The 22747-nt window shown below is 40.3% G+C and overlaps 1 protein-coding gene across 3 annotated transcripts in view; it reads right to left on the reverse strand.

The window, feature by feature from the left end:
* Positions 1 to 21690, reverse strand: part of ago4 (argonaute RISC component 4) — a 52066-nt gene extending 30376 nt beyond the window's left edge. For 2 of the 3 annotated variants that reach the window (XM_068006539.1, XM_068006538.1), the window contains exons 1-5: positions 21615 to 21690; positions 8831 to 9002; positions 7979 to 8099; positions 5674 to 5855; positions 3019 to 3155 (exon numbers count right to left, since the gene is read on the reverse strand). In XM_068006539.1, the coding sequence (XP_067862640.1) occupies positions 3019 to 3155; positions 5674 to 5855; positions 7979 to 8099; positions 8831 to 9002; positions 21615 to 21633 (631 nt within the window). In that variant the 5' untranslated portion in view covers positions 21634 to 21690. Of the gene's footprint in view, positions 1 to 3018; positions 3156 to 5673; positions 5856 to 7978; positions 8100 to 8830; positions 9003 to 15023; positions 15040 to 21614 lie in introns of those variants that run through there. The other variant, XM_068006540.1, reaches the window with a different exon arrangement.
* Between the last annotated feature and the right edge of the window lie 1057 nt (positions 21691 to 22747).

Consider the following 22747-nt stretch of genomic DNA (forward strand, 5'->3'; position numbering starts at 1 on the left):
TCATGTACATAATTGTCGCTGCACAAATTACACTAGGGTAGAAGTTGTGCATTAATTTTTAGGGATTAGAGATTTATTTTGTGGCAAAAGGAAAAAGCAAGTACACCAATACTGCTTTTAAAAAAAAAACTATGAACTTATGTATATTCAGTTGCTCTGATAGCATATTACAAGATAAGCCACATCTGCATTCCATGGAGCCTTTCCAGTTTAAGTAGAACACTGTATAAAGCCTCCACAACTCACATGCACAATATTAACATTTTTTTAAAAAGCAGCATTGCTGGTTAAAACCCTACCACAATTGATTGATTTGTTCAAGGATACACGGCCTCATGTGTAACTTGGGTTTAAAAGATGCCGAGGGATATTACTGCATGAATGAATAATTAGTTAATTAATGATAGGCTCATATCAGGTATACTAGTATAGGGAAAAAGTTGCAGATTTCACTTGGACAAATACCTGAAAGGATGAATCTTACCATAAACTTTGCACTTTACTCTAGATTACTTATTCTTGGTATAACTTTCTTCATTCTTTTAATATAGTTAAGCCTCCCTTAACAAAAGGCTGCAAAATTATATAAATCAAGGGCGTTGTATGCTTGCAAGACTTACGCATTGTTTGCAAGATCTTGTTCTGGATTTGCAACTCATTTCTTTTGAAATAGGACAAGAACTTGAATATAGCTCAGTCTAACATTCGTCCTCATTCAATCTCCAACTACAATAATGGAGGTGGAAAGTCAAGATTTAATCTTAATGCCACCTTTTGAGAGAAAATGCTTTTGTTTTGAACAGACAGATGCGATTAATAATGATTAGAAGCTACAAGAACATTACACTGTGTTGCCATCTTAGCCTGTATTGTCAAGAAGCCCCTTTGGAAGATTAGTCCATGGGGTGGTTAACATGATCAAAGTAAGCCTGTACCTTGCCTGATCGTGCTGAAGCAGTCAGTAATACAAAGAAATGTATTCCACTAATCATTTTAGATGCTCAGTAATAGGTTTACTTAAGCTTTTTAAGCAAACAATTATTTCCTAGACTTGCTAATGTCCTTTGTGCTAAGGCACAGGAATAATTTATCTTCTAGGAAGCAAATAAAATAGAACATATGTTGTGTTAACCCAACCCAAGGAAGGTCAAACAGAATTTTAAGCAAAAATGAAGTATTAGGACTGCTTACCTATGGGTCAAGGATAATAACATGGATCAACTACTGATACATGCAGCTGACAATCTGTGTAGTGAAAAGTGCATCTGTTTTTGAAGTAACTTATGATATGCATTCCAATGGGTTAGACAAGAACATTTAAAGCAAAATGTTTTGATCCCAATAGATATAATGGAAAGACTCAATCTGCCAGATAATTCACAAACATGCTCTTTGAGTTTCTCAATAATGATTGCAAATAAAGGATAGGCAGGCACCATGTTAACAAAAGGATCAGAAGATCACAAGACAAAACATTTTCCATTTTACACTGTATGCCTTCAGTTGGTTTCCCTAGATGTTGACACATTTTATAAACTACATGATAAAGACAACCAATGCATTAATAAACTATTCCACACGAGTCACAAATCACCATTTCTGGCTTTCCATATAAAACTATAAAAAAAAGGGATCACAATGGCTTGGTAAATGCTCAGCTTCAATGCATCAAAAAACAATATATCCAGTATCCTGGGCACTGTAATTTTCTATTGGGTTATTCAGAGAATCAAACAGCTGGTTACAGTGATGGGAAAAGGGTAGGTTGATTCACTCAAGGGTGGGATTAAATGAGCCAAAAAGCTTCTTCAAATCAATGCCTTCACAATTTGGCCTCAACCTGGATCAGCCAATATTACCACAGGAGATGCACTATATTAATTGAGACTTTCTGCTTAGAATTTAATCCTTCCTCAGTCATTCTGTCTTTATGTACAAATAAGAGTTTTCTTCATTGCACAGGGGCAGATCACCTAGACAAACTTTCAAGACTGTTGTCTGTAGCCAAATTCATTAGGCTCATTCGTTGCAATGTAACATTGTAAGTCGTTTTGAACTTAACGAACGAATGTGTTGTAACTACAGAAAAAATTGCAGTTTTAAAAAATTAATTTCCCCCATGGGAGCAGCATATAACATTCTGAGCTCTACTCTTAGTTTTCTCTCATTTAGTACTCTACCTTGGATTGCTGGCATTGGATCTGAAAAAAAAATCACTTTGGTTTCTTCAGGTCTGTTTTACATCCCAGACTCTATTGGCCCTGGGTTCTGTCGAGAAGTTTTGAATTTACTGCTGTGTTTAATACGTTGTAGTTTTTGTTGTTCTCACCAAATTACATGCCATTGTATCAGGTCATAACCACTTTGGTCGGATCAAAGCCATCCGATGCCAGCTTGTACCAGGGCACAAAGGAACCCTATGGCCCATTTAATCTTATCCTTCGCAATTAGGAACCTTATCTTCTTCCCATTGCTGTCACTAGCTGATCTAAATGTGTGAATTCTTTTCATTTTCTCTCCTTCCTTCTGAGGATATGATTTAATAGGAGGGTCGTATATTAATCAGGGTACTCCTTACCTGCCAAGTGCACTTTCACTTTTTTGATGCACTGAAACTGGGCACTGACCAAGCCATAATGATCCCTCATAGTTTTACATGGAAACCTAAGCCATGGTTGAACCAAATAATTGCAGTAAGTCACCACAGGGATCCAGGAACAGAAAAGAATTTACTTTTAAAATCCTCATGATATGCAATAAAACTTAGCTCAGCTGGATTTAATGTATTGCCAAGCACAATGTTTCTGACCTTTAGTCTCTGCTGGATATGATTCTCATCACAATAATCTAGTTAGTTTGTAGTTGATTGTGCAATAATTCATTGCATTGGATCTCTTTATAAGATGACCATATTGGATTATACAATGGGTATTTCATCAAAGTTCTCTAGCAAGTCAGGGAAAAAAAATCCTGAATGTTTTAAGATCCATGTAATAACTCACTGTATTTGCAACTCACCATCAATGTTTAACATCATATTCCACATGGCCGGTCGGACAGATTGATGAAAACCAAACCAGACTTCTCTACCTCCACCCAGTGGGTGATAGTAACCCTCTGGAGGAGAGAAAAAGGAACGGCCCACTGGGGTATACCTGAAAAAGTTTTTTTTTGGTGGTGGGGGGGGGGGGGGGGGGGGGGAAAGTAAAAGGGAAGAAAGTCAGTCTTCAGAATTCTTTTTTTTTTAAAAAACTTTTAAAATGCTGCCTGCTAAAACACTACTGTACATTCAGACAGTGGTAATAGAGTCTGAAGCCTTACTGGCTCAGGAGAGATTTCACTGCAGCCTACCATAACCTTTTCCCTAAGCCATTTCTATAATGCAGGCAGCAAATTGTGAAAGTTGCAAAGGTTTATCAGGCTTATATACTGCATAGTGAACCGGATAAGTTGAAACTAGGAGGAACTGTGCATTCAGAAGAGGCAACTCAAATTACAAATGAAGATAGGCAAAATACGAGCAGACAAAACAAAGGAACAACGGTAGGCTATTCAGCCCCTCGAGCCTATTCCGCTATTCAATTAGATCATGGCTGATCTAGCTCTCAACTCCATATCCCTTACCCAACAAAAATCTATCAATCTCAAGTCTTGAAAATTTAAATCGACCCAGCATCCACAGCTCTTGGGGACTGAGTTCTAGATTTCCACCACCCTGTGTGAAAGAGTGCTTCCTGATTTCACTCCTAAATGATCTCGCTCTAATTTTATTATGCCCTCTTGTTCTAGATTAAATTCAATACAGACAAATGTAAAATACCAAATCTGGAAGGAAAATGAGCATCATGTATTCCACGAGTGGAAATAGCTACGGATGAAGTTTAAAGAAACTTAGGAGTCTTAGTAGGCTTGGCATGCAATACGTCAACGATTGCCGAGGTTATGCGTAGGTGTGTGATGAGGTGTGAACCGGCACAAACACAGTTGCAATAAAAGCAGAGTTGTCAACAGAATTATTGAAGCCAAGTGCTTAACTGTCTGTTGTGCTCACCCCAATAGGGTCCATTAATGACCTGGGGAGCCATGGAATGGACACATCTGCAAACATTAGTCATAGGTGCAGCAGAACAAAACGGTATATCATTGTGCATGTCTGCTTACACCCTTGTCTTCTGATGTTCTCCATGGCTTCGGTAATTTCATATTCTCCAGCCCAATCATCATCTATTCACCATGGATGTCCAGTCTCTCTACACCTCCATCACTCAACAGGATTGTCTTTGGGCTTTCTGCTTTTCCTGTGAGCGGCTCTATCAGTCACCATCTACCACTACTCTTGACATTTGGCTGAGCTTGTTCTCACCCCCATCAAGTGCTCAACTCAACTTATTTTCTCCAGACAAAGGGCATTATGATGGGAACTCACGTTGGTCCCCTTCTATCTTTTTTCCATTATTTTCTCATTTCTCTACTGTAGCTGCCCTGCTGGCTCCAATTTCCACACCACAGCTACTGAAATGTCTTTATCCTCAGCTGAGATTTCCAAGTGTGTGGTCATTGGGGCCTTTAACTGTATTTAGCCCATTTCCCCCTTTTGAACTCTCGCCCCCTCTCTCAAGGGAATTGATTGTTTGTCCTCACCTTCCCATTCCACTGGCCCACATATTTGCATCAGTTACAGTGGGATATCGCTAAACACATCTTCTCCTGCTTGCTTTTCAGAGGCACCACGCCTTCCACCATCGCCCGCCAACTTTTGCTCCCTTTCTATTCATTAAATCTTATCAGATGTAACAGCTGGCCAATCATCTTTTCCCATGCCATTATTCAGGGCCCCCAAATACTTCTTCCATACAAGACAGCAATTTAAGCACATTTCCTCCAATCTAAAGCTGCTCCTCCACTGCTGCTCATAATGTGGTCTTTTCCACAATGAAGACATCAAATACAGATTGGAAAACCACATCAAATGTTTCCATTTTATCTACAATGTGATGCTGACTTCCCTGTGGCTTGACACTTCATCAACTCTTCCACTTTGCACTTTGGCCTCCACTGTTCAATGACCCTTCAGATATAGCACCACATCTTTCTCCTTGGCACTTTGCTTCCCCCTGCTCTGAACAGTTACTGGCATTTTCAGACCTTAGCAGTCACCCTATTTCTCTCATCCAGCTTTCACCTCATTCCATACCATTTGGGTGCTTTTCGTCCTTTTTTGTCTTTCCAATGCCTTTTCACGGCCCAAGATGATCTTTGCAATTCACCCAGTACTTTTCTACTTCTTTCCAGCTATATAAAATGTAGGCTATTTGCTGCTTCTTTATGGTAGGAGTTAATATATTGGATTCTTATCTGTTCACCTAGTTTCCAATTCTGGTGAAGAGTCCACACCTTAAATATTAACCTATCTTTTCATTTTACAGAAGCAGTCAGCCTTGCTATACATTTCCAGCAAGTTCTGTCATTTGCAGTTTTTTCTTTTTATCTTGGGTATTTTTAAATCCCCTCCAAAGCTGAACATGTAAATTATGTACATTTTATTTAAAAAAACATAAATAATACGCATTTGTGAACTGTCACAATGTTCCACTAGAGCACATTTTTCTATTTCAGAAAATGCTGAAGGTTTAATTTGAAAATGTTAAAGAGTAAAAGCTCATCAGCATTTACCGCATTGAGGGAAGGTGTCTTGTGACAACGTCGAGTGCCTGTACACAATCCTCAGGAACTTCACTAAGACGCCCTGCCAAAGCTTCTAACAGCAACTGTAGACTGACAACTGAGACCCATTGAATGGAAACCTTGAAGGTCTGGTCTTTGCCTTCCCCAGGAAGGGTCACTTCCAAGTCAACCTGTAGCAAAATTCAAAAGGATTTAAATATTCTTTCCCCTTTAGTAATGACTTACTGTTACAGGTTACATACTGCTAACCTCGAAACCTAGCAAAAGCTGACACTACCCCCAAAAAGCTGCCAACTCAACTGGCCCCAACATGTGCAAACAAGGAGTTACACAGACTTAGTAACTTAAGTTGTAAGCATACACAACATTGCTTCACTTGTACTATAAGTACATGAAAGTCAAAAAGGGAAATCCAAATGTCTCGAGTCACAGAATTGGTGAATATTGAATTTTTTCATAAATTAATCAGTTTTAATTTTTTTTTTTTTTTAAAAGTGTGACATTAGAATTTAACAGACCAACCAAGCCATCATTCAACCAAAAGTTGCTTCAACACTCAACTCTCTGACATCCTCTCCATCCCCTCTGGGCCCAGTACCCCGTCTAATGCTTATGAGTAGGAAGAGTCAATACTGTTTTATGGAAGGGAAATTGTATTTGACAAATATACTCGAATTTTTTGAGGGTGTAATTAGCAGAGAAGATAAGGGGGAAAACTAGTGGATGTAGAATATTTGGATTGTCAAAAGGCATTCGATAAGGTGCAACATAAGAGGCTGTTACCTCTTATGTTAAGGTAGATTAGGGCTCATGAGATTGGGGGTAATATATTAGCATGGATCGAGGATTGGTTAACGGACAGAAAAGAGAGTAGGAATAAATGGGTGATTTTGGGTTGGCAGGTTGTAACTAGTGGGATGCCACAAGGATCAGTGCTCGGACCTCAGCTGTTTACAATATATATCAATGACTTTGATGAGGGGACCGACTGCCACGAATCCAAGTTTGCTGGCGATACAAAGCTAGGTGGGAAAGTAAGCTGTGAGGATGCAGCAAAGGGATTTGGACAGGTTAAGTGAGTGGGCAAGAAGATGGCAGAATGTAGGGAAATGTGAAATTATCCACTTTGGTAGGAAGAATAGAAAAAGCAGAATTTTTTTTTTTTAAAGTGAGACATTAATAAACATTGATAGTCAGGGATTTGGGTGTCCTTGTACATGAATCACAAAGTTAACATGCAGGTACAGCAAACAATTAGGAAGGCAAATGGTATGTTAGTTTTTATTGCAAGGGGGTTGGACTATAAGAGTAAGGAGGTCTTGCTGCAATTATATAGGGCTCGTGAGATCATACCTGGAGTACTGTGTGCAGTTGTGGTCTTTACCTAAGGAAGGATATACTTGCCTTAGAGGGGGTGCAACGAAGGTTCACTAGATTAATTCCTGGGACGAGAAGGTTGTCCTATAAAGGAGAGATTGAGTAGAATGGGCCTATATTCTTTGGAGTTTAGAAGAATGAGAGGTGATCTCATTGAAATGTATAAAATTCTTAGAAGGCTTGACAGGGTTGATGTTGTGAGGCTGTTTTCCCTGGCTGGAGAGTCTAGAACTAGAGGTCATAGTCTCAGAATAGGTGGTCAGTTATTTAGGACTGAGATTAGGAGAAATTTCTTCACTCAGAGGGTTGCAAATCTTTGGAATTCTCTACCCCAGAGGGCTGTGGATGCTCAACATCGAGTATATTCAAGACTAAGATCGATGGATATTTGGACACTAAGGGAATCAAGGGATTATGGGTCTAGAGCGGGAAAGTGGAGTTGAGGTCGAAGATCTCTGTTGAATGGCGCAGCAGGCCAGAGGGGCCGTATGGTCTGCTCCTATTTCTTATGTCCTTAATTCTCCTACCCTTTTCTTTTCACCTCTAAACTCAGATCATACTGTCGCTCTTTTCCCCCTCTCCTCAATTTAATTTGGCACTCTTCCCCACTTCCAGCTCAGTTAAGCTGGTATTCTTCCATCCCACCAGTTCATACTGATACTGGTCCCTCCTCTCCCTCAGGTCATGCTGGAAATGAATACCTCACTCCCCTTTAGTCAATGCTGATAACGTCCTTCCTCCTCAAAGCACCACCATGAACTTTCCCCCTCTTCCCCAATAAAAGAACTGCTCCCAGCATCTGTCCCCTTCATGACCATCCATTTCCCCCTTCCCCTCATTGAGTTACTAGAAGTTTTGCATGGCAATCATGTTCAAAGGCTTCAAGATCAATGTTACAGAAATGCCATGTACTTACCCTCTCTCGTCCAATTGGTAATGGATTTGCAGTGTACATATTCCTTTTCCCATCATAACCTGGTTGCCGATCTCCAAAAATTTGCATTTTGAAGTGTCGAACCATGGTGTCAACCACTTCTCTAGAAATGGGATAAAATTCACAATAAAAATTTGAAGTTTGAATGTCGAATTATACAGATTTTGGATTACTCACTGTTAAATGGCAGAGCTATTACTTCCTTATAATTGCTATTTCCTGGCACAGCTTAGATTTGTCTTCACAAACACAGGAATGCAAGAAGTGTATTTTAAAAAATGATTTACTTGCAAGTATACTTCTCTCCAGTGAAAACAGCTTGCCAATGAAAACTTGATAACTTATCCCCCAAAACCCCAGCAGTGACTTCACTTTACTGACAAAAAGGCAATTTATCATGGACTATGCTCATTTCATACAAAAATAACTCCACTCAGGTAAAAAGGGATGTTAAGGCTTTTTGATCAATGTTTTAAGTTTTAATTAAAAATAAACTGCTGGCAGTAAGATGAAGTCACAGCTTAGGGGTTGTTTGTTGGTGTATTGTTCTCAGTGGAGAGAAGTGTGCTAACAAGTCATCTGTCTGATGCAAGATGTATTTATTGTACTTCTTATACTCCTGTAATTGGTCAATGGGAATGCATACAGGGAAGAGTTATCATCTTTTCTTGCTCAGATCCAAATAGCTAGAACTTTTCAGAACTACTACAGTTTACTAAAAAAAAGGGGGTTTAAAAAAAAACCTTTGTTCAATAAGGCATATTAGTTTTTTGCTATACCAACTAACTGGGAGCTGAAGGCAACATCCAGCTGCCCACCCCGTCTTGCTCTCACCTGTTAACCCTGCGGGGACGTTTCTCTGGTTTAATGTCCACTTCATAATGGTAAACATCAATTTTAGGGATCTGAACCTGAAAATGATTGGCTAGCAGACGAATAGGCTTCCCTACTGTGCCAAGACCTGGCCTACGAGGTGGCTGGAACAAGTTGGTTGTTGCAGGAGGTCCTGCAAAAGACAATTTCAAATTAGAACTTCTTTGAAATGTATTAAATATCAAATTTAAATATAGCATTATACAAATTCCCAAGTGCTGCGTTAAGGTACTGTCAATGTTTAGTAAGCATCTAACAAGTGGTAAACAAAATTCTCAACTCCTTTTAGAAAGGAAATATTTTCCCGCGCTTCAAATTCCCCTACATCATGCACTATTCTCCAAAAGGTGACCTAGCATAATGGGAAAATGCTCTCCAATTTTTCATTGCTATTAAACATTACTGGAATGGCTTGTGAAAACAGATTTAGTAAAGATGGAGTAAAAAGCAAAAAAGAAAATTGAACACATTAAATGATCATGATAACTATCATGACTTATGATGCCTATCAAAGTAAAATTAATTCCTACAGTAGTAGACTTTATTGGATCTCGCAACAGTAGGCCAGTAAACCAGAGGGTTTCTGACCCCTTGTATATAAAGCAGTAGCTCATCATAATCAAGGTTTAGTAACTGATAACTAGGTTGTAACAGATGGCTCTTATTTGTTCACAAGATGCAGACCTCCTGAAAATGATACCATCGGGATGCTCCCCTTCAGCATAATCCTAAACTACAACTGAAGGAGAAAGAATTTATTTTTCACTGTTTCTCTCTTCCTGTCTATATGACAGTGATTCGTGCCAAGGTCGGGTTCTGCAATTGCCAAAAAACATCAAACATCTCATCCAGGTGGCCATTCTTTACATGTGAGCTAAGAGAGAAAGTTAGCAGGGTTTAAGACTACTGGGCAGCAGAGCCGAACTGGGCACAAAACATTTTACCCACCATGCACATCCTCCAGCAGGGTCAATGGACAGTGGTCATGACTTGCGACTGTGGCTGACTTTTGCCCTCCTTAGCTCGGGGACACGGAAGACAACCACAGTATCCCAATGGGACAAACTAAGTCACCAATAAGTACGGATCAAATCAGGAACTTTCCTAATCTCTGATTCAGTATGATTCATGCAGTATTTGAGCCATCATGGTAGCTATCAGGGAAAAATAAGTTTTAAAAAGAGATGGTTCAGTTTCCAGACAAGAACAAGTAGAATAATTTTGGATCCATAAAGCAATCTTTTGCAATATTACTGAACTACTCAGTGTATTACTTTAGCCACAATTCAGTACAAAGGTAGGAGAAGGGGGCATGCAGGCCCAGCCAGTGCAGTCCAGCCCAAGAATCAGGTGCAATACGTTCCTGTACCAGTCTCTAAAGAACGGAGCTTTTCAGATAGGGATTGCAAACCTAAACTTTGAAAGGTAAAACCGCAGCTATCCTCTCAAGATTAAATTCCAGTATTTAAGGCTCACTACAAGATTGATAGCTATAAGGCTTGTGTTTATGCAAAGGAAAGCAAAGTAAATTCTGACGACAGTCTTGCTGAAATCAGCCAATGACATGATATGCAAAATCTGAATTTCAACATTGACAGAATTGAAAATAACCTTCCAGGAGACTAAGATGTAGCTGTGACACATCCTCAACTATTTCAATTATAAACTTGTGCAATGACAGAAAATCAGTCACTGAAAAAGAACCCTCTTAATAAAGCTTACAGCTTAATTGTAGTGGATTCTGAAAAAGGGTAGGATTGGTTTTAAAAAGTGTGTGGAGAAGCATGAGACTGATGCTAAAAATAAGAAATCTGAGAAAATCTAGAGTTTTGTCTCCAGAACCTTTGGAGGCATTGGATGAGGTGATTATTTGGCTACGAGAAACAGAATTTCTTGATTTTGCCCATTTCCATGAAGGCAATCATATGAAGGATAAACAAATTGATAAGTCAAAGTAGTAGAAACAAGTGGTCAGTACTTAATGGAGGAAAATGGCCAAGACCTTTACTTACTAGAAGATTTGTTTCCTCCAAGTTCAGACTTGCGATATCCCTCAGAATAAACTTTGAAGGAGTGTGCTCATTGCGAGTTATTGGGAAAGGGAGCACAATCTCCAAATAATACCTGTCTTGATGTTGTATGCTGGTCTATTTAAAAGCCTCAATTTGTCAATGAATGGCTGGGGTTATTGTAAGTCACAGTAAAGCCAGAGTGCCCATCACTGATACACACAGCTCAAATTTGCAATCACTAAAAGATACAGCATATGGATTTTCTTTCCCTCTTTAATGTGGCTTAGCATATCAGAATTTATTATCCAAAGCCAATTTTTTTTTAAAAGTTAGGTGGGGTGGGGAAAAGGAAAAAAAAAGGGAGAACAAATAATTAAACATCAATAATAACTTTGTTTTTTTGGATGAACATAATCAACACAAACTACACCATGATAAAGTACCAGCCAGCAATCCAGTCATTCCTCCTCGATACGTAATTGCCTCCGTACATAAAAGCTTGTTATCTTAAAACCAGTTTCTATTCCTTCATCACAATTCTTTCAACTAGGTAAAATGACAATAGAATCACTGTATAAACTAATAGTTGGGAAGGAATTACAAAATTCAGCAATACCATCCCTTACCAGTGCTCACGTGGGTCAAGATCCTCAAAACATCCCCGATCAACTTCACAAATAACTTAGGAAGCTGTTAACATTAAGCAAATCCTGGATGTGTAGTTTTTAAGCTACAAATCAGCCATATAGTTGAGGAGATACCTTATGCTTAAAATTGGCCCTACAGTTTTAATAGAACCCTTTCACAAGCACAATGGATTCTCGAACAGTCCGCTATTAGGTCATAAACTAGCCACAGACACTCCAAGACCTTTTAATTCGGGGTTATTAGACTTAAAAGCACTTTCTTGCCTTCTCTCATTTGCCAGAAAACACATGGTAAGAAACTATGATTTTGCACATAAGCCTTCCACCAATAGTATTTTGTAGACTTGCAAATAAATACAGACCTCGATTCCCAAAATGTTTATCTTCACATCAAAGCATTTAGACAATGAAAATTTGTCAGAGACATACCACTTCCTTTTCCTCTAAATTCTAATCTTCCTTGCTTGCAAGTGCAGATTTCATTGATATGATTTCACATATTATAAGCTAGATCGGCCAAAAAGGACATTGGGATAGAGTTTCCGCTTTGGGTGCATTCGGTAATTGGGCACAAATTTCACCGGTTGGGTTACAGTTTGAGTATCTGCTAAAATGCATTTGCATAATCACAAACGTAAAATCTTTCATGAACCAGCGCAATCTGGCAGCTTAATAGAATGTAATCGGTTATTTATTTTCTTAGCAATAATATTCATAGATGTATTTAACACAAAAAATAAGCAATTTTAATGTGTCTAGTCATCCACCTGAGCGCCCTGATTTTAAAAATCACTGAAAGAACACTACACTAAACCATTTATTACTTTCATTGGTGTACACTAGTTAGTTTTTTAGTAAATTAAATATATATATGTCGGCACATTTTAAATGTGCCTATTAGTGCCTGTGTGTCTAAGAAAACTAGCTTAATTTGAAGACCCTCTTCGAATGGCAGAAACTTGCCATCCTTGTTATTTTGATCGGGGGGAGTGGCCAGTTTTGTAGGCGAGGCCGGTTTCAGTACAAATGGTTTCTGGACCAGCGCAAAAGATTGCGGAAACTCGAATAACAAGGGACGTAATTTAAGCCCAGCGTAAATAGAAATTCTGCGATCTTTTGTGCTGGTTTGGCCACATAGCGCCGATAAAACCAGCGCAATTGAGCGGAATCTCTACTCCATTATGTTTAATGTATAGTTACACTGCACAATAGTCCGATATGAGTTAAACCTGACTGTCACTGCTATAAAGCACCATTCTTAAATTTATAGACATGATACAGATCTCTGCTCTTAATATTTACCTTGTAGTTGTTCTTTCCTTTTACGCATACATTCTAACACGCATGCACTTGCATCAGGCATGAAGACAGTTTACACAGCACATTGCCCTTGAAATATACAGGGAGAGGGTGGGATGGGAGACGTCCATACCCAGAGTATTGCGCCCATAATGAACCTGCGGGGATTTTAGACTTACAAATCTATTATACTACAGTTTATATAAAAACACATTACATGGGCCCTATGTGATAAGATATTTGAAACAAAGGAAACTGATGGCACAATATATAAATTAAGTTTCAAATGTGCTGAACCAGGACCAAGATGCTACCCTCCAATGTACAATGTTCCACACAAGAGACTAGCAAAAAAAAAACTGAATTGGAGGTAACCTTATGGCAAGGGTTGGGAGGTAGGACACAGAGTAGGGATAAAAGGAATGTAGACTGATTGGCAAGATATGACAAGCAGTGTTCCATAGGGGCCTCGACTGAATCCTCAGCTTTTCACCATACACATCCAAGATTTTGATAAAGGAATCCAAGTTTGCAGACAATATTTAGTTTGGAGGTACAGTAACTTGTGCAGATGGGAGCATTAAGTTGCAAAGGGAAATCGACAGATTAAGTGACTAGGCAAAACTATGGCAAATGGAGTTCAATGTGGGCAAGTGTGAGGTCATCCACTTTGGACCCAAGATAGATAAATCGTAGTAGTTTCTAAATGGCGAGAAACTAGGAACTGTAAAGAGATATGGGTGCCCAGGTACACAAATCACTAAAAGCTAGTGCACAGGTACAAAAAGTAATCAAAAAGGCTAATGGAATGTTGGGCTTTATCTCAAGGGGACTGGAATACAATGGGGAGCAAGTTATACTTCAGCTGTGTAGAGCCTTGGTCAGACCTCACCTACAGTACCGTGTCAGTTCTGGGCACACCTCAGGAGGATATATTGGCCTCGGAGGGCACGCAGTGCAGATTCACCAGAATGATGCTGGGGCTTAGTGGGTTAAATTATGAAGACAAGTTACATAAACTTGGCTTGTATTCCCTTGAGTGTAGGAGATTGAGGGATGATCTGATCGAAGTGGTTAAAGTGTTAAAAGGATTTGATAGGGTAGATACAGAGAAACTATTTTCTCTGGTGGGGAATCATGAATAAGGGGACATGATCTTAAAATTAGAGCTACGCCATTCAGGACAAAAAAAAAAATCAGGAAGCACTTCTTCCACACAAAGGGTACTAGAAATTTGGAAAACTACCTCCAAAGGCTGTGGATGCTAGTACAATTGGAGCTTGAAAGACTGAGATAGATAGATTGATTTTTGTTCGGTAAGGGCATCAAGGGATATGGAGCAAAGGCGGGAAAATGGAATTGAGGTAGAGATCAGCCGTGATCTAATTGAATGGCGGAGCAGGCTCGAGGGTCTGCACCTATTGATAAGCATGTATTGATAAAACAAGATCACACAGCTTAAATCAACATAACCCACTGAATGCAACTGGTTACTAAAATAATAATTTCCTCTGATGCAATTCAAGATCTAGCCTCTGATACTTAATTGGAAAACAATCTTATATGCCAATAAAACTTAGCCAGATACATAGACTGGCATTAATAGATTTTAAGAAGCATTCATTTAAGTTTGAGTTAAACTGTCTACAATGTATAATATTAAAATCCCTTTTACTGATTTAATATTTTGGACAGCTTAACAAGTAAAAAACACATTTGTAACAGTTTAATCTATTAATAATCTTACTATTTACATTTGATTTTTAAAAAAATGGGTCTGAAACAGGGAAAGCTGGCAGAAATATCTTTCAAATGACCAGAGGAGCAGGATACAATCTGTTAGGATATTACTATTACTAGAATGGTTGCAGGTCATCTGATATTTGGAATATTACTGCAAATTCAGATTTTAAAACTGATGTGCAATGGTGGTTTTGGGGGGGGGGGGGGAAAGGAGGAGGAGGAGGGGGGAAAAAGGGGCAAGAGTGGAGGAAACGCCACAATAAAAACCCAGCTACATCAACCATTACTATTTATGCCATAGCCAATTCAATTAATTCTCTACAGTACACATCTGTAAAATCAACCGATTTCAGCTGCTATTTAAATCCAGATGCAAAATAAATGATTTAAACATCCTTAATCACTCGAGCCCGGTTAAAATCTATACTACTTGGAAAATTCAACATATCTCACCGTGGATTTTCCTTCCTTATCTTTATTCTTCCCTGTTTATATATAAACCAAAGACAAGTATTAATTCTGATACATTCTAGAATTTTCTCTGCAAATTTCAAACATTTGTATCTTTTTCTACTAAATAAGATCTGAAAAAAATTGTGAATTGCAGTGACTATAAAACAGCAAAAAAGGCACATCACAGATACCCTCTTTTCAACACTATTTGCTGAACAGGTAACTTGGATGGAAAAGTACAACAGCACTGCAGATCTGAAGATACTAATTTAAGTAAATAGTTATTGGATTTGACCACATTGCAAAAAAACTGTATATCCATAAACATCAGCAGAATGTAAAATGTGAATAAACAGTGAACAAAAGACATGTGTTCATAACAAACCTAATTCAGTACTGAAAAAAATACAGCCGAACACCAATTTCAACAGAATAATGTTTGGATTTTGTAAAGGTCCTAAATACTACAAATCTGAATGTTAACATTTCTTCAGAACACTTCTTACTGTTAGTGTGAGGACTCAAATGCCAAGGTAATCCAATTTGTTGCTCTCCATCTTCTAAACTCTATTAGTATCTGCGTTCTCTGCTAAGCAGTTACAAGACTTCTTAAAGCAGATGGAATGCAATTTTAAAATGGACCAATCCTGAGCCCAAGTAATGTAATCAAAAGCTGAACATTGGAACTCCTCTAATAATTAGTTCTTAGAACTAATACTCATTTCTTACATGTCAAATGTTTCAAAATGGAAGTTTTCCTCACTTAGTACTGATTAAATTGTCAGAACAAACTTTGACAATTTGTCATCAACTTATACGTATGCTTTCTATTTTGGCAGAGTAAGTTTACTATTAATAGAAAAACAAATCTTTTAAAAAAATGAAAATCAAGAAGCTCTCATGTTCACAATCAGTCTCCCCGTCTGTTTCAGCAGTGACCCTGATACTTAAACATCTCAAAGCTCATCCAGCAAGTGGAAAACATGCAAAATGAAACTTGACTGTGCAGTTAAAATTATTAAATTGGATAGGTGCAGAAAAACTAGATACTGGAGATGTGTGCATTATGATAGCCCTTTTGGACTTCTGCTTTTGATGATGCATTCAATTTTTCTCCACCATTTTTTTCCTCTTGTGCTCCTGAAGATGCTATCATCTTGCAGAAATACCTTGTCCAAGTGATTATACAGGTGTGAGCCTTTACAGCAAGAGTGTTGACAGGCTATTTTATCATGGGGGACATCCCAGTCAAGCACTATTCTGTTCTCACCCGACATCCACACATGCACATTTGTAGCATAGGTCACTGGATGGCAATCAGAAGTGGAAGGCCTGGATGATTTCCCCTCTCCTTAACTCGAGGCATTGAGACCAATACTCGTACTCTCAATGCCACTATGGCAGATTGGAACTCATATCAAGGGTCAAACCTGAGATTTTCCTTGTCTACACAGCTCAGCTATTAACAGTGCACTGTAATACTTGCAACACTGCCAAAAATGAGAAATGTATCGTTTACATCACATATTTAAAAAGGGAAGTCCTTGTTGAATTACCCAATAATCCTTGTTTCAAGGGTAGATATCTATTGGTGCCTCTGATGCCCTTTGTTTCCACAATTAAATGCTTTATTACTGCTGACTGGAGGTTGTCCGGAAGCAGACATTTGGTGCAAAACCTCCATCGATACCATATTATGAAGTCTGCTTCAGTGATACAATAAACAAGTATTGCTGCCTATAGCCCCATTTAGAGACAAAAATGTTATGTTAACTTCTATAAATCCTAAATCACTTCCACTTATGTCTACACTGCAACACTGTTCATTAATTGTTTATATGTACAGTTAATGAAGCAATTCAGTCAACCCAAAGCTATTTTCATCTCTAGGATAAATTGATCAAGCCAAATACGACAAAGAACTGAGGAACAAGGCATCCTTTGCTTCCAGTTGCACTGAAGAATGTTGTTTTTTAATCTTTGTATTCATTAACTCATTACAGATGAAATGCATTGACTTACTCCAAACAAGAACTTGTTTAGCAGGACTTCAAATGCAGAACTGTTAGGGCCAGTTTATTACCTTTTAACATGGATTATAAAAAAACAAAAAACATGTTCAACCCTAATTTGGTAATCCCAAGTTTTATGAAAAGGTACATAAAGCATCAATATTTTGCAATGCTTACCTGGAAAATTATTGGTTTAATAACAAAGGAGTAAAAAGTAAGTAATCACAAGACATTTCCTCAAACAAACTGGGTGAAACTGCAGCAAAAGAAGTCTCCGCACTCCAACCCCTAGGCAACAACCTGGACCTTTAGAGGCTGCCCCCCAGTCACCACACAGGCCTGATTTCTCAACCAAGTGGCTCCGATCACTGCAGCTAGGCAGGCTGTGAGAAAAGCATATTTACAGGCTTTCTGTTAAAGATTTGTCAAGAGCATCAACAAAACTGTGTCCACGTAATTGTCAACCTTCAGCTAAAGATTGCTTAAATCTGGTTATAAGTGGATGGCATGGGAAACCGTTAGTTGCCTGTTCCTGTATTGTTGTGGAACGTGCAGATGATGATGTTTGGCTTACAGAGAATTGATTGGCATGCAGACACAGGGCAGGCTTGGGGTACAGCAGATTGATGTGCGATTGTGGGTATATAAGATCGTAAAATGTATTTATTAGAATATTCTCGGAGCGAAGACTGGACACACAGGTGATTTCTGGACCTTTGAGAAATGCACCTTGGAACCCATTCAGTGTAAACCTTTGTCAGGTTGTATCCCAACATCTTATAATTGTACTATTGTATTTTAACATCTTTTCTACTTATTGTAATTTCTTAATAAAACCACATTATGGAACAAGACATACTCCTTGCCTTTTTGATTAAAGATCAAACCGTAAACAAATTACTTACGCTGGCCCAGACTTCCAGTCACTTGGCAGGCCCTGGTCTCCAACTGCTTCTCAAGCCTCTGCTTAAAAAGGACTCCTTTAGCTGTTCATAACTTTTCCTGTTGTTTATGCGTGTAAATTCAGGTTAAAATCCCAGTATCCACTTGTGTTAGCATATTGGCTGCCTCACCAGTCTACAGTTCCCACAGAACTCAGGCCCGAGTTCTCTGCTCCAACTCAGGCATTCTCCACTGTGCCAACTGCAGCATTTGCTACTGGCTCTCCTAGAGCAACTACCCCTCTCCTGGTACACATCCTTCCTGGGGTAATTTTCCCAACCTTCTCCGCATCCTTTTTACTCTCTGACTCTTCAGTGGATTTCACATCAGGCACCAACCACTTCCTTGCAAGCAATACTCTCCCCAACCATAACCTAATCCTGGAAGAGTTTATCGTTACTATGGGCTGACAAACTCTGCGTACCAAGAGTGACTATTTGCCGTACCACGGTCAACCCGCCTGGCTGCATCTATCACGTCCACATCCTTAAGTCTGAGGGCCACAGGTTTGAACAAATATGGGCCTAGAGTTTCCGCTAGGGGCGCAATTGGCAAAATGCGCTGGACGCTGCACTAGTTTTGCCGAGGTGGAGTTAAGAACATAAGAAATAGGAGCAGGTGTACGGCATATGGCCCCTCGAGCCTGCTCCGCCATTCAATCAGATCACAGCTAATCTTCAACCTCAACTCCACTTTCCTGCCTGATCCCCATATCCCTTGATTCTCCTGGAGTCCAAAAATCGTTACACTCAAGTTTCCGTGCAAACTCATTAGCATAAACCCGAACATAAAATCTCCCGTGAATCACGCAATCAAGCAGCGTAACTGATGTAATCCATTAGCGACTGGAACAGGGTCAATGGGGCTTCTAGGTGCTAGGGTGTGGTAGCTTTTTAAACTAAATGATGATTTCTGAAGCAGCAGAGCAGATCTGGTCAGAGCTTCAATTGACCGCTGGTCACTGGTCGTCAATTAACTGATAAATATTTCTGCAGCATCAGAACAGACCAACTGACTGATTTAATGCTCTTGGTCTTACTTTTGAAACTAATTGCCGCAGCAGCAGGGCAGATCTGGTCAATGACTTCAATTGACTGATCAGGTGATTAACACTGAATTCTTGTGACCATGGGGACCTGCGAATCTTCCTGCAACGTGGTGAATCCCCCGAACAAGCCCAATTGACGAAAACGTGCCTTTCTGACCTGGCGACATGGCCAGTTTTGAGAGCGGGGCGCTTTGGGCAAAGGGACCATTGGACCAGCGTAAAAGATCATGGATACTCGAGCATAAAGTAGTTATGGGCGCAACTCACTTGCGCTTAAAATGCCACGATTTTTTGCACAATATGATTTAATTCCGCCCAGATTAAGTTTTATGTGGGCAGAAATCATGCAGAAACTCCAGGCCATGATGTGTGACTGGCCTTGCCAACTGCTGTCAGATCTGGCTTGACCGTCAATTAATATTACCTCCTCCTCTTAGTGGCTAAATCTTCTTGCTACTCCAGGACAAGGGCCTCCTTTCCACCATTAGTTGCCTTTTTAAACCTGCTTCCCCTATGACAGGTAGCCAGATTGAGACACACAGGAGTCTGTTTACAGCCAATATACATGGATTGCAATTTTACTTTGATAAGTTTTCAGATTGTTGATTATTGCCAAAATTGTTTAAAAAGATTATTTCTTAACTGCAACACAAATTTTAAAAGCTAACATTTTCCTATATTACAACAGTGACTACATTTCAGAAGTACATAATTGACTGAAGTGCTTTGGGCTGAAAGGTGAAAGGTGCGATATTAATGCATGTTCTCTTTTTTTCTTATTACATCTGAATAAAATTCCAGTTGCACCCAGGTGAAAAAAAACAAGCAAATGAGACTAAATCAAGAACAGTGTTTTTAAACAAATCAACTTAAGCTACTTAAGAACAACTGTCTTTTGTAGGGGGAAACAAAGACTCTGTAAGCAACCTGTGAAGCAGCTTGGGACGTTAAAGTTGCTATATAATTGCAAGTTGTCGTTGTAGTACTAAGACAAAAATTAAGAGCCGAAGAAAATAGGGCTGTTGACTGGCATTGTTAGAGGTGGAAGTAGGAAGGTCTTTGCGATGGGGAGGATATAGAGTCGGAAGCTCAACTTGGTCAAAATAGGACGCCAAAGTTGTGAACAGTTTGGTTCAGCCTGAGACTGTGGCCAGGGATGGGATGGAATGGAATTGGTGGTGAGGGAACAGAATTTGCAGTGGGGGGCTGAAGACAATGGCTTTGGTCTTCCCAAAGGTTAATTGGAGGAAATTGCAGTTCATCCAGGATTGGGTGTCAGACAAGAGGCAAATATTCATATCCAGGCCAAAAAAAAATCAAAAGTCCAGTAACTTCATGTCCAAAAACTACTACTGTATTATTAAATAAAAGAAAGCACGTTCTCATGAGCAAAAGGAAACCGTCTGCCAGTGTATTCTTGCATTGCTGTTTTATATACTCCTTGTGTATGTTGGTTCTGCTGTTATTAAAGTCACGAGCATCTACCCAAACAAAAATTAGGACATTAGTAGACGGTATACAGATTTTGCTTCGAATCTCATCACATCCTTTCCCCCTCCTTTGTAGTTAATAGAATCCATATATATTCTTCCGTTACTTAGTCTAAATGCACCTTATGTCTGAAACTGAATAATTTTCGATCTATTAACATCGTAATTAATAGATCTTAATAGGCTCGAGGGGCTGAAGAGCCTACTCTTGTTCCTAAATAATATTGTTGGAGACGGATGTTACGTCTCCACTCTCTCGGGGACATTCTTTTTTTAAATAACCACTGAAGGGAGTTCCTACACGACCCAACCATACAGCTCTTTAAACCCATTTATAAACAACCACCTCGCGGTCCTCGGATATCGCACCCGGAATGAATACAAAGCCAAATTGTTCCGACTTTGCGCAGTGTGAACCCTTCCCGCCAGCTTCGTGTTCTTTAAACTAGACCTGAACCTCTCCAACCATAGCCCGCGTTTACACAGCAAATACTCGCCCCATCCCTCCCCACTAACTACTGGACTCTCCACCAAGTCCGGTTGCGCTAGACCAGGCCACGGGGGGAGGAAACTGCCGATATGGAGTTCGCTGTAAACACAGAGCGGACACTTCCTCCACCGCCAACACGCTCCAGGCCGTGGCTTTTCGCCTGCTCTCCGGGCCTTACTTCCCCGTCACCCTACAACTCACAATCCGTTTCGCTTGTTTACAAACAGGCTCGAGGTGCGTGTCCACCAGGCCCCGCTAGCGGGGTTTAAAAGGGCCCTCCACTCCACTCGGCTGGGGAAACGTGCCAGGCCCCAATCCCCGGACGTCCCAGATACAGTCACCCGAAAAACAATGCATCTCCCCCGTCTGCCTCTTGCCCTCAATCGCAGTGTGAAGTGTTTCCCTAAATACCCCGGTTACAGGTTGTGCGTGGCTGTGAACCGGAGACTGGGCCAAGGCGGCGCTCGCGTCCTCAGGCCCCAACGAATCCTCACTCCTTCCCCCACCCCCCCGGCCATCGGCTTTTGTCAAGTGTCGGGTTTGCGTCGATCACATTCCCCTTCGAAACAATCCCGAGCAGAGCCGGGCCGCCGCGGCCCAAGTCCTTACCTGGCCCCACTGGCTCCATTCCCGCGGCTGTCGATTCCAGATTAGTATCGAACCCGACTCCCCACAAACCGACGCTTCGGACAACACAAATACTGCGCATGCGACAAAAGAGCCCCGAACACGCGTGCGCGGATCAGGGAGCTTTAAACCGCGCGCGCCTGTGCACGTGCATGAGAACCAGGGACCAATCCGGCGGGGTTGCGCTTTATTGCCAACTTGCAACTTACTTGTGAGCGCTGGGTGGATGTGCAATGGGATCGTTGGACAGTGTTTTTAGCACCCACGGAACAGATATGTTTGATTTTACTAAACTCTTAAGAGTAAACTATTGAGTTTAGTATGGGCGGGCGGGCGGGCAATAGCTGAGGCTCATGATGTGTGATATCTGCACGATGTGGGAGGTCCTTGATGCTCCATGTATCATGTGTCCTGGAGCAGTGTTTCGACTGCTTGCGCTTGGGCTCAAAGTTTCTGATCTTGAGCAACTAGGGACATTCTACACATATGGGAGGCTGAAGGGTTCCTGGAATGCATATTCTTGGAGATGGTCACCCCACCAGTAGAGCGAGTTAGTGAGGAGTGGTGAATGACCATCGACTCAGATAGAAAGGGGATATCCTGAGAGTATAGAGGATCCAAGGAAGTGAGAGGCAGATAGATTACTAGGATAGGAGAGCAGTAATAGCGGGTGATTCTATAGTTAGGGGAATTAACTGCCTTTTTTGCAGTCATGACAGAGTCCCAAATGGTATGTTGCCTCCCTGGTGCCTGGGTGAAGGGCATCAGGGAATGGGCAGAAAACATCTTGGAAGGGGGAGAGAGCAGCTAAAATCCATGTTGGAACCAATGACATAGATTGAAGTATGTTTGAGGTTTTCCAAGTAGAGTTTCAAGAGTTAGGCACTAGATTGAAAAACGAGATCTCAAGGTCAGAAATCTGCTTATTACTGCCTATGCTATCTGCTGGACAGGTAAAGGAGAGGATTAGAAAGGTCAACATGTAGCCACCTGGCTAGCACAGGAAGTAAGGGCATTGGAGTGAGTTCTGGAGGAAGGAGCGCACTTCACAAACTGAAATTGCACTAACATCCTTGTGGAAATGGTAAACAGGGCATGGGGGAGGATTTAAACTA

This window comes from Heptranchias perlo, chromosome 26, assembly GCF_035084215.1.
Source record: "Heptranchias perlo isolate sHepPer1 chromosome 26, sHepPer1.hap1, whole genome shotgun sequence".
NCBI lineage: Eukaryota > Metazoa > Chordata > Chondrichthyes > Hexanchiformes > Hexanchidae > Heptranchias > Heptranchias perlo.